At 41.0% G+C, this 12316-nt stretch overlaps 1 protein-coding gene across 1 annotated transcript; it reads right to left on the minus strand.

Annotated features, from left to right (window-relative positions):
- Positions 1-4272: 4272 nt before the first annotated feature.
- On the minus strand, positions 4273-9844 carry LOC117405366 (collagenase 3-like). Its single transcript, XM_059018856.1, has 10 exons — positions 9700-9844; positions 9119-9360; positions 8596-8744; positions 8146-8271; positions 7649-7810; positions 7305-7434; positions 6320-6453; positions 5860-6019; positions 5079-5182; positions 4273-4426 (listed from the first exon to the last, which is right to left on the minus strand). Exons 1-10 carry the CDS (start codon positions 9802-9804, stop codon positions 4329-4331), a joined length of 1410 nt encoding a protein of 469 aa, XP_058874839.1. The 5' UTR covers positions 9805-9844; the 3' UTR covers positions 4273-4328.
- Positions 9845-12316: the final 2472 nt, after the last annotated feature.

The raw sequence follows: 12316 nt of genomic DNA on the forward strand, positions 1-12316 counted from the left end.
ACTTAAGAGAAGTCGTTTCAATTCTGGTTCTTTCTTGAGGAGAGGTGACTTGTAGTGGTGAGTGTCAGGGTCAGTGTGGCTCACTCCTGTGACTCTGAGCCCTGGAGCCGCTTTTAAGGGACAGTGTCCTGCAGAGTTTGCCTGTCTGCCCTCGACATTGTGTGAGGGCGTTTGTACCTGAGAATCAGGACTAGCTTCTCGTGACGAATGGGATGCTGGCTGGAGCATTTCTTTATGTAGTTCAGCATGTTAGTTCACGTGTAGCTGACAGTGTGGACGTGCTCATCTTGCATTGCGAGTGTCAGCTGGTTAATTCATGACTACAGTAACCTGCAGGTCACAGCTTGCACAGGTTCATCAACATTGTCAGTTATTGTCTGTACTTGTATCCTCATGTATCCAGTGTGCGCAGTGCTGTAGCAGACAGTGAGGAGTAGTGGAGCAACAATCAATCCATTTATCCATCCTCTGCCCTTAAATTTCCCGAGCTGCGATTACATATTGTTGAATCGATGCATGAGATGAGAGCCCAGTTTGGAGTCTGCCTTTGCCGTTGTCCCAGGAAATAAGTTGATCAAGCTCTAGAATTTAAATGGGAGGTTCCATTGTTTCTAATGTAACCGAGCCTAGGCTAGGAAATAAGTTGATCGGATATGTTAATGAAAAATAATTTAAAATTAATTTTGTAGGTATAATTTATATCAATTAGTAGATCGGATTTATTCGTCAGTATGCTGCCAGTTTATGTTGACTCAGAAATGTCTTCCTCTAGACAATGTGGGGAAGCTATAAAAAAGGCCAACAAGATGCTCGGATATATTGTGAGGAGTGTTGAATTTAAATCAAGGGAAGTAATGTTACAACTTTCCACCCTCCGGAGCCAATCCACAGACATCACATACAACATTCCACAAACCTTTACACAAAACAGCAGGAACTGCATCTACGCAATACAATGCGATACATGCAAAATCATTTACATTGGAGAAACAGGCAACACTATCCGAGTAAGACTAACACAACACATCTATAATATCAAACACAAAAAAGAATCACAAACACCTCTAGTAGCACACTTTCTACAACACAACTTGGAATCTCTGAAAATTACAGGGCTGGAGAGGAACCAGAACTGGACAATCGGAGAAAGGAAATGGAGAGAAAAAGACTGGATCAACAAACTACAAACAACTTTCCCGCTAGGCCTGAACATTAGAAACTCCACGATAGACCTACACTAGAAAAGGAGCTCCAAAACAAAAAAAACAAAGAAAGAAATCCAAAAAGAGCCAGATGGCCAGTGCATCTTTCTTTCCCTGAAAAACCAACCAAGTGTGGAGTTCTCAGGGAAACAAAGTTCAGTTTTATTATTATTTATTTATTTATTTATTTATTTATTTATTTAATACATTTCAAGAATCACAGAACAGGTAATAATACAATTAAGAGAAAGATAAAAAAAATACAATGACTTTGGTTCTAGCAAGTACAAGTATGACAAAATACGATTCAATAACGGAGCAGATAACAGTGTCAGTGATAGTTACATCAGGATCTAATTAAATACAAAATACTACAGATTAAATAACACTTGATTACAGTACTCTAAAGTACAGGATTAAATGCAGTAAAATAGGGGGCAGATAAGAGCAAGTAAAGCGCATTTAAGGAAGGGTGATAAGTGTCCCAGGGGAAAAACAGAGTTCTACAGGTGCTGTCTGAAGAGGTGAGTCTTGAGGAGGCGCAGGAATGTGGTCAGGGACTGGGCAGTCCTGACATCTGTAGGAAGGTCATTCCACCACTGTGGAGCGAGGGTGGAGAAGGAGCGGGCTCTGAAGGCAGGGGAGCGTAGCGGAGGTAGAGCTAGTCTTCTAGTGCAGGCGGAGCGGAGAGGTCGAGTGGGGTTGTTGGGAGAGATGAGGGTCTGGAGGTAGCTGGGTTCAGTCTGGTCAAGGCATCTGTAGGCTAGTACAAGAGTCTTGAACTGGATGCGAGCGGTGATCGGGAGCCAGTGGAGTAAGCGGAGTAGTGGAGTTGCGTGGGAGAAGCGAGGCAGAGAGAACACCAGGTGGGCAGCGGAATTCTGGATGAGCTGCAGCTGACGGGTGGCGGACGCAGGGAGGCCAGTGCAGTGAGCAGAGCGGAAGCCAGATTGGAGAGGGTTGAGCAGAGAGTGGTTGGATAGGAAAGCAGAGAGCTGGCAGTGTACAGTCCGCTTGAGGGTTTTGGCGAGGAAGGGTAGAAGGGAGACAGGACGGTAGCTCTGGAGGGAGGTGGGGTCGAGGGTAGGTTTTTTGAGGAGGGGTGTGATAGTGGCTTTTTTGAATGCAGAGGGAAAGAGGTGTTGAGAAGGGTGGAGATGAAGGGAAGTAGAGCAGGAGCAGCAGCTTGAAAGAGGTGAGTGGAGAGGGGGTCCAGGGCACACGTGGTGGGTTTGTGACCCTGTAGCAGGGAGGAGAGGTCAGAGTCTGAGAGGGGCGAGAAGGTGGAGAAGGAGGGTGAGTTAGTAGGGGATGCAGTGGGTGTAGGGGTTGGAGCAGGAGGGGATGTGGGGGAGGGAAAGGTGTTAGAGTTTGCGGATACCTGAGATTTTAAAAGAGAAGAAGGAGGCAAAGTCATCAGGGGAAATAGAGGAGGGGGGAGGATTTAGGAGGGAGGATAAGGTAGAGAATAGTTTACGTGGGTTGTTAGTGGAGGCTTGGATTACAGATTGGAAATAAGTACATTTAGCAGAGGAGAGAGTAGAGGAGAAGGAGGAGAGGAGAGTGCGGTAAAGGTCTAGGGCAGCAGGGAGTTTGGTTCTCTTCCATTTCTTTTCAGCAGATATCAGTGTGATTCTTGCGAGCGGAGCGCAGAGGAGAGCCAGGGTTGGGGAGGGGAGGGGTGAGCAGGTTGGGAGGTGAGGGGACAGAGGGAGTCAAGGGAGGAGGTGAGGGAGGAGAAGAGGGTGGAGGTAGCAGAGTCTATGGAGAGTTGTGAAAAGGAGTCGATAGGAGGGAGGTGAGAGAGCAGTGGAGGCAAGGACAGAGGGGCAGAGAGAGCGGAGGTTACGGTGAGAGGTGACAGTGGGGGTAGGAGGAGCAGGGAGAGAGGGGAGAGACAGAGAAAAAGAGATGAAATAGTGATCAGAGAGGTCCAGTGGGGTGACAGAGAGGGTGGAGGGGCAGCAGGCCCTGGAGAAGGTGAGGTCCAGTTGACGGCCAGCTTTGTGGGTAGGAGGGGATGGAGAGAGACAGAAGTTGAAGGAGTGAAGGAGAGGGAGGAATCCAGCAGAGTGGCTGGGGTTGGAGAGATGGATATTGAAGTCACCTAACAGGACAGTTGGGGTAGACAGAGAGTGGAGGGAGGAGAGTAGATAGTCGAGTTCATCTAGAAAGTGAGCGAGAGGCCCAGGGGGACGGTACAGTACAATTAGCAGGAGTTGACAGGGAGAGGTTAGTTGGACTGCATGAAATTCAAAGGTATTAACAGAGAGTGAGGAGAGATCAGAGGGGACAGAAAATAGTAAGGAGGGAGAGAGGAGAAGACCAGTCCCACCTCCCCGTCCAGTGAGATGCGGGGTATGGGACAGGACGTAGAGAGAGGACAGGGCAGCAGGAGTTACAGTGTTATCAGGGGACAGCCTGTTGCTTTTAAGGACTGTTTAAGGACTGATGAGTCCCCATTTGCAAACTGGACTGATGGGGCCCCATTTGCAAATTGTGTAAGGACTGATGGGGCCCCGTTTGAAAACTGTGTAAGGACTGATGGGGCCCTGTTTTGTAAACTGTTTTAAGGATTGTTTTTTAAGGTTTGACAATGATTTGAAAAATAAAAAAAGAAGTCCAACCCTCTCTAAAACATTTGAAAGGGGTTCAGGACCTGCAAACTTGATTTAATTGATCAACCATCCTTAGCAGTTTGTGCCCAGGATACCAGGACCAGTCCCTGTATGATCTCTTAAAGCAGTAGTTCCTAATGTTTCAGACCCCTCTCACTAGAACACAAACCCAGATGAACAGAATGAAGGGATGTGGAAATCGATTAAATTAATTAATTATTTTATTATTGAACTCAATATTGTCATAAATATTACAGTAACCAACATTCAAAATAATTTAATCGAATTTATTAAATACATTTTGATTAAAAAAAATAACAGACAAAAAGTTTTATTAAAATATCAAAGCACTCCTGTAAGCACTCCTTTCTTATCATGAGAAAAACATATATATATATATATATATATATATATATATATATATATATATATATATATATATATATATATATATATATATCAATATATCAGTAAATGCATGTCAATGTTTTGCAGTGAAGTCTGGTATTTAACACAGGTTGTAGTTACTGTTCATGACACGGAAAAGTCTCTTGGAACTAAACCTATATTCAAACACCCTTGGTCCATTGTAGAGGTACATGAATCCTGAAAAGAGAAAAATGAAAAGAAATGGGAAATTTACATTGAGTAACAATACATGACAGAAATAGGCTCCTGACAAAGGAGGAAATAAAGCTATGTAGATGTGTATTACACTGTTTCATTAGTTACAGGGTAGACATGTGTGCTTGTTCTAAGTTTTATGTGAGGTCTGGTTTAACAAGTTCACTGAATTAAATCGTTCTGCTTTCTAATGGCTTTGGTGTCACCATCATCTTGATTTAATCCAGGTCTGGGTGTCAAATACATTTCCAATCTTTTTGAATGCTCCCTATATTCACTCATCATGACTCGTTAAGTCCTGTTGAGGTTCAAATCTCTTTTATAGGGAAGGCCCGGCCACGAGGGCTCTGATAAAAATCCCTTAAAGAGCAGAAGAGGCCCGGCAAGCAGAGCTTCTGCAAAGAGGAACAGAGCAGGAGCTGAAGAAACCACTTGAGAAAGAATGGGCCTCAAGAATGGCTTTGACATACAATACCATTATCATGAACACAGCTGCAGCATGTGATTATTATACCATGTAAAAATGGTGTTGCTAGATTATATCATGACTGGGGTTTAAAGAGCAGTAAGGGTGGAAGTATTGGGGTTAGGGTTAGGGTTATTAATCAGGAAAGGGTTAGGGAATTAAAGGTACCTCTAATTTGAATAGCGGCATCAACTTTCCCCCCAATTCCCGGGAAGTCTTCTTCTATCAATCTGGGGAACCCCCTGTCCATTTTCTTTGTGCTGTCATCATAACTGAAAATCAAAAACAACACAGTAAGACTAAGAAGAGGCGTTCTGAGTACCTAATAACACGGAAAGACTAAGAAGAGGTGTGCTGGGCACCTAACAACATGGTAAGACTAAGAAGAGGCATGCTGGATACCTAACAACATGGTAAGACTAAGAAGAGGCATGCTGGGCACCTAACAACATGGTAAGACTAAGAAGAGGCATGCTGGATACCTAACAACATGGTAAGACTAAGAAGAGGCATGCTGGATACCTAACAACACGGTAAGACTAAGAAGAGGTGTGCTGGGCACCTAACAACATGGTAAGACTAAGAAGAGGCGTGCTGGATACCTAACAACATGGTAAGACTAAGAAGAGGTGTGCTGGATACCTAACAACATGGTAAGACTAAGAAGAGGTGTGCTGGATACCTAACAACACGGTAAGACTAAGAAGAGGCGTGCTGGATACCTAACAACACAGTAAGACTAAGAAGAGGCGTGCTGGGTACCTAACAACACGGTAAGACTAAGAAGAGGTGTGCTGGGTACCTAACAACACAGTAAGACTAAGAAGAGGCGTGCTGGGTACCTAACAACACAGCAAGACTAAGAAGAGGCGTGCTGGGTACCTAGTCTGCGAGTATCAAAGTATCAGAGTGTGCTTTAAAAAGCTGCAGGTCGCTCAGTCTACATTACCTGTAGTATTGATTCCCAACAAAGAAGAAGGTTTTCCCAGTATTTTCATTGTGAAGTGCTGCATCAATTCTCTTCACATTCTTAGGGAAGCCCAGGTTGTAAATGCTTTGAGGGAAGCCCTGGTCAACGTCATACCCAAACAGAGCCCAGTACTGAGTTCCTATGAAGCACAGAGGAACACAAATAAATTCTGATTCTTCAAATGCATTCCTTGTTGTTGTTTCACAGTTTCAAAACATTGTACCTTCTTATCTCAGTCCTTATCTGGCTCATGTATAATAATAATAATAATAATAATAATAATAATAATAATAATAATAATAATAATTAATAAATAATAATAATAATAATAATAATAATAATTAAACAGAAAGACTCTGTCCCTGTGCTGGTTCTCACAGCGAAGTTACATTTAAACAGAAAGACCCTGTCGCTGTGCTGGCTCTCATAGTGAAGTTACCTTTAAACAGAAAGACCCTGTCGCTGTGCTGGCTCTCATAAGCAGCATCGATGTTGCTGGGCAGCTCTGGCCAGAAGTAACTGATGGTGTACTGCTCAACCTGGCTAATCTGAGGGATCTGCCTCCAGAAGAACCTGTGAGGAAAGGGCCTTTTTAACAGAGCTGCTGTATTCATGGGATCAGCAACAACTTATTGTAAGGAAAAATACAAGTTGTATTATAAATTCAAAACATCAGCTCATTCAAATCTTTTGAACTAAATTCAGTGAAATTAATAAAACAGGAAATAAATCAAGAAGATGTAATGGACAGCTGCAGTGTGTAAAGAGCCACAAGGACAAAATAAAGCAACAAGTCACTCCCACCAGAAACAAGAACACTGCAGTTAGTCCTTTCCATATCTGCAGTGGTAGATTCCCCAAAATACATTAGCTTGGTAAGGCTTGCCAGATTACTGTATAAAAGTGAATATCAAGTTTAAAGAAAAGAGAAATCCTAATTACAGGGCCCACTGCGCCTCGGTGCTGAAGCATTAACCCTACTTCTATAAAGCGGATCCATCTGATTTAGGGTTGTAAGTGTGCTGCAGTTGATCTGATTTAGGGTTGTAAGTGTGCTGCAGTTGATCTGATTTAAGGTTGTAAGTGTGCTGCAGTTGATCTGATTTAGGGTTGTAAGTGTGCTGCAGTTGATCTGATTTAGGGTTGTAAGTGTGCTGCAGTTGATCTGATTTAAGGTTGTAAGTGTGCTGCAGTTGATCTGATTTAGGGTTGTAAGTGTGCTGCAGTTGATCTGATTTAGGGTTGTAAGTGTGCTGCAGTTGATCTGATTTAGGGTTGTAAGTGTGCTGCAGTTGATCTGATTTAGGGTTGTAAGTGTGCTGCAGTTGATCTGATTTAAGATTGTAAGTGTGCTGCAGTTGATCTGATTTAGGATTGGAAGTGTGCTGAAGTTCAAGTGTGTAAACCACACTGGGTTTTGTTACCTGTCTTTGAAATACATTGTTTCTCCACGTAAGCTGGTGATGGCATCCAGGACCAGATTGGGATCACAGGCATTGGGAGTTGCTGGGGGTGTATTTGGATTTTGGTCCAGGTCCTTATCAGGGTTTGAACCTAATGACAAAGTTAGCATATAAGTAAATATCAATTCCTGTACATTGGTTTGTGCGGGTATACTGTACAGGGTATATGTATTCTATGGGAAAGCATATTGTCAGCATGCTTATTGCACAGCAAACCTATAGACAGTAGTTAATACCTAATGTTTCAAGAGCACTTTAACATGGTCTCATGATTGATCTGTATACAGCTCACATGCCTCACTTACCATAGAGAGACTGGATCCCTCGAACATCATCCCGAGGGAGAGCGTAGTTGCTGGTGTCTGTGTAGCTGTAGATGGGATACATCAAGGCACCGGGATCCTGGGAATGAGATAGTCCAAGAGCATGGCCAAACTCGTGAGCAGCCACGAGGAACAGGTTATACCCTAAAAGCAACAGGTGGGAACAAGTGAGCTGCATATATTCTTATCCACAACTTCAACAAGCACAATAGAAGAAGACGGCACAAGACGCAATATTGGTCTGCTTGATCAGGTTTTAATAATGTTTTTATACCTTGATTCTAATCTATTTTACCTAACACAGTCATTTGAGCATTTTCTAAAGAACACAATCAAATCTACGTTTAAGCATCTGAAAATATGAATGACTTTGTTGTGCAACATTAGAGCCTTATGGTAAAGAACGTGTCTCCACTGTTTAAAGCAGTTACATCACTTGTGTGTTTTCACTGAGATTGTTGTCTTTCTGAAAGGCTTACCAGCTGATCCAACAGAAAAGGTTTCATCTTCGTCAAAATGAGTGTCGCCTCCGATGCCGGCTGCAGGTGCAAAAGCGTGAGCCAAAGTGCCTTCAGGACCATCAAAGGGATAGAAGTCACCGTGGTCTGGAAGGCAATTCAAACATCTTTTCAAACTCCTCTTTGCCAATCTTTCTCACAAGTACAGTATTGACCAACTGATTGGTCACTTTATAACTGGATTAGACACCGCCATGAATTGTGATACAGATGGGGTTGATCATGTTAACAGTGTACCAGAAATGGGAAAGGCAAAGATCTAACAGCATTATGGGAAAGGCAAAGATCTAACAGCATTATGGGAAAGGCAAATGTCTAACAGCATTATGGGAAAGGCAAAGATCTCTCATCATTTTGAAAGAGGCATGATAGTGGGCTCATGTTGAGCCAGTGACACAGTAGCAAGTTTACCTCGAGCTCCAAAGGAGATCCTTATATCAGCCGTGCCTCTGGTGAGTCTTGTGAACTTCAGTGGGGTCACCTTGCTCCACACTTGAAAAGCTTTCTCGATTGCTTTGTTGACATCAGAATGAGACATATCCGGTGTGTAGTTCTCAATCCTGGAAAATTAATCAAAATAAACATAAAGCACAGTACAGTAATTAACCAAGCCAGCTGCTGTTTCACCTGTCTCTTTAGAGCAGCTGTTTCCAGTCGTTCAATGAGTTTAAGAGATAAGTTCAATTTCCTGTATGTGAGGCTGTTTGACCTGTCTCTTTAGAGCAGCTGTTTCCAGTCGTTCAATGAGTTTAAGAGATAAGTTCAATTTCCTGTATGTGAGGCTGTTTGACCTGTCTCTTTAGAGCAGCTGTTTCCAGTCGTTCAGTGGGTTTAAGAGATGAGTTCAATTACCTATATGTGAGTCTGTTTGACCTGTCTCTTTAGAGTAGCTGTTTCCAGTCGTTCAGTGGGTTTAAGAGATGAGTTCAATTACCTGTATGTGAGGCTGTTTGTTGGCCACTTCAGACCTCCTGGGAAGGTTGAGTACTGCTCTACATCAGGGACTCCACATCTTGGTTTCTTCATCACTTCAAGAGTGTCAGAGTCCAGCACTCCGCTCACTTTGAGGCCAAAGAACTTCTGCATTTCTTTAACTTTGTCCATCATTCCACCATGCCGTCTTCGGGCTGTAGGGCCTTGAGTGGATGTGAGGTTGTAGAAATGCTTGAGATATTTCTGCAGAGAGAAATTGAGAATCCATGAATACAACAAAAACAGACCTACTGTAGACCAGTCAGTGAATCCAATGATGATACTACTACTGCTACTAATACTACTACTACTACTACTAATAATAATAATAATAATAATAATAATAATAATAATAATAATAATAATAATAATGTATTTTTGTTTACAACTGTAAGTCACCCTGGATAAGGGCGTCTGCTAAGAAATAAATAAATAAATAAATAAATAATAATAATAATAATAATAATAATAATAATAATAATAATAATAACATGCATTTCCCCTCCACTGTATTGAAAAAAAGGTTTATTAAAAAGCCATTGCCTCTGCAAAGTCCATATTGTCTTCTCCGGTGTCTGCTGTGAATATGGGGACTGCGTGGGCTGACAGAGCCAGAGCACTCAGCACTAAGAGCTTCATCCACATCATGTTCTTGTCTGGATTACCTGCTGCTGGAGATGAAGCCCCTTTGGGATCTGAGGCTCTTTTATAGCACTCTGACGCTGTGCTTCTTAAGCAATGCCATTAGTCATGAGCAGTAAGGAGGAAGTAAACACCCTCAGTTTCTCACTGGAGGTAAATACCTAATTGTGTAATGCAGGATGTGATAGCATAACTTAATTAAAAGAAGACTTTTTATATTGAAATCATTGGCAGAGTCTTTACATTCATTCAGTTGCAATGAGACTTTTTGTATTGAAATCATTGGCAGAGGCTTTTCAGTCATTCAGTTGCAATGATGCAGTCAGAATGTGTGTTAATCAGCACAGCATCAATAGGGCTTTCATTTGTTTTACATATTTATTTATTTATTTATTGACTGTGATAGGGATATCTCTCCATCTATCTATCTATCTCTCTCTCTCTCTCTATCTCTCGCTATCTCTCTGTCTCTCTCTCTCAATCTATCTCTCTATCTCTATCAATCTAAAACATTTTTGACAGATATATATATAGTATATATATTTCTAGTAATTGTATGGGTATGTGTGTATGTTATTATTATTATTATTATTATTATTATTATTATTATTATTATTACTTATAAGTATTTAAATTCAGTTAAAGCTGTAAAAATGAATAAAGCAGACAGGAAACAAGTAATAACCCATGCGTTATTGACTCCATGTGCTAAGAGAAAGTACAAAGCCATGTGTCATATTTTATGTTAATTACATTTTTAAGGTAATTAATAAACAATATAGTTTAATAAGCAGATGCATACAAATATCTGATTTGATTATGTTAGTAATGAATAATCTCTGGAACTCTATAAAAAGTGTTACTAACTTGTATTACAGTTAGTGAAACCTCATCTGCTGCTGAACTGCTATAACATTGCCACAAGAGGGCAGCACCACATTGACATGAACTGGATATGAAATCAGACTGTTAAAATGACTACAGATTTCATTGAAAAGCATGCTTTGTCTGCGTTCATTATATTTGACTTTGTTCATATGTAGTATGTAACAGTGGTATCGAAACCATAGGCACTTATGTGTGAAAATGTTTGACCACTTTGTGATTTAATTAGGCATCTAAAACAACTTTTTAAAAATCCATTAACAGTCCAAAGCACCTTTGACTATTGTTCCACAGTCCAATGTCTGTGTTCTTGTGCATATTTTAGCCTCTTAGTCTTGTTCCCCTTTCTTAGCCGAGGTATTCTTACTGTAGCACATCCTTTAAGTCCTGATTTCAGGAGTGACCTTTGTACTGTTGATTTGATGGACAACGACACCTGTGCCTTCTGCCAGTTACTAGTGGAGTAAATTGTTGATTCTCATTGTGCATCAGAGTAGAACAATGTAACATGTCTGAGACTTGCACATCCGTGTATTCATATTGGAAAACACCACTTTGCTCAACTTACATTTATTATGTTTCCAGTTCCAATTGTGAATGAAATGTTAACGAACTGTAGGGCTGGTCCTGTATTTGTACAAGTGTAGACCACAATGCCTAATCATTGAATCACTTCCTGCAATATGGACATGTGATGCAAAATGAGTGATGCAAGACATTGTGCTTGGATGGATTTGTGCTGAATATCACTGTTTATATGTGTAGTGATTGGGTCTGCTTTTACACCACTTGCTATACAGTGCTGTGTGCAGCAAAGGGAGTTTCAGGTTTCACAAGAGCTGCTGTTTTTGCAGAATTTATTAATTTATCATTTTACACATTGAATCTAAATATTTTTACACAAAACATATTACATTATGACACCATTAATTACAGGAACAGAGATTAGAAATTAAATTAAACTGTTTCAATAAAATCTGCTAATTATTGGAAAATGTATGGCTAGCATTGTCTCAACTTTAATACAGGATTGAGGTTCACAACACAGAACATACCACATTAATAATAACAATGAAGAACAATAGACTGGCTCAGGATCACGAGAGACTGGCTCCGGATCACGAGAGACTGGCTCAGGATCACGAGAGACTGGCTCAGGATCACGAGAGACTGGCTCAGGATCACGAGAGACTGGCTCAGGATCAAGAGAGACTGGCTCAGGATCAAGGTTCACAACACAGAACATACCACAGTAATAATAACAATGACTAACAAGAGACTATCAGAACTCCCACACTGATGGTAGCTGCACAACACAGTTGTGCAACAAGGTGAAGTCATGCTTATATCACATGTATTTCAGCACGTTTACAGTACAGTCAGGAGCCATTGTCACATCCCAAGTCACTTCAAGTTGACTTTAGGACAAACACATTTAATACAATGCAATACAATGTTACTGTACATTTTTATAATATAATGTAATACAATGTTACATACATTTTTATAATATCATGCAATACAATTTTACTGTACATTTTTATAATATAATGCAATGCAATCTTACTGTATATTTTTATAATACAATGCAATGCAATCTTACTGTACATTTTTATAGGGCCCCTATGTAGGC

The sequence above is a fragment of the Acipenser ruthenus genome, unplaced genomic scaffold (genome assembly GCF_902713425.1).
Source record: "Acipenser ruthenus unplaced genomic scaffold, fAciRut3.2 maternal haplotype, whole genome shotgun sequence".
Classification (NCBI taxonomy): Eukaryota; Metazoa; Chordata; class Actinopteri; order Acipenseriformes; family Acipenseridae; genus Acipenser; species Acipenser ruthenus.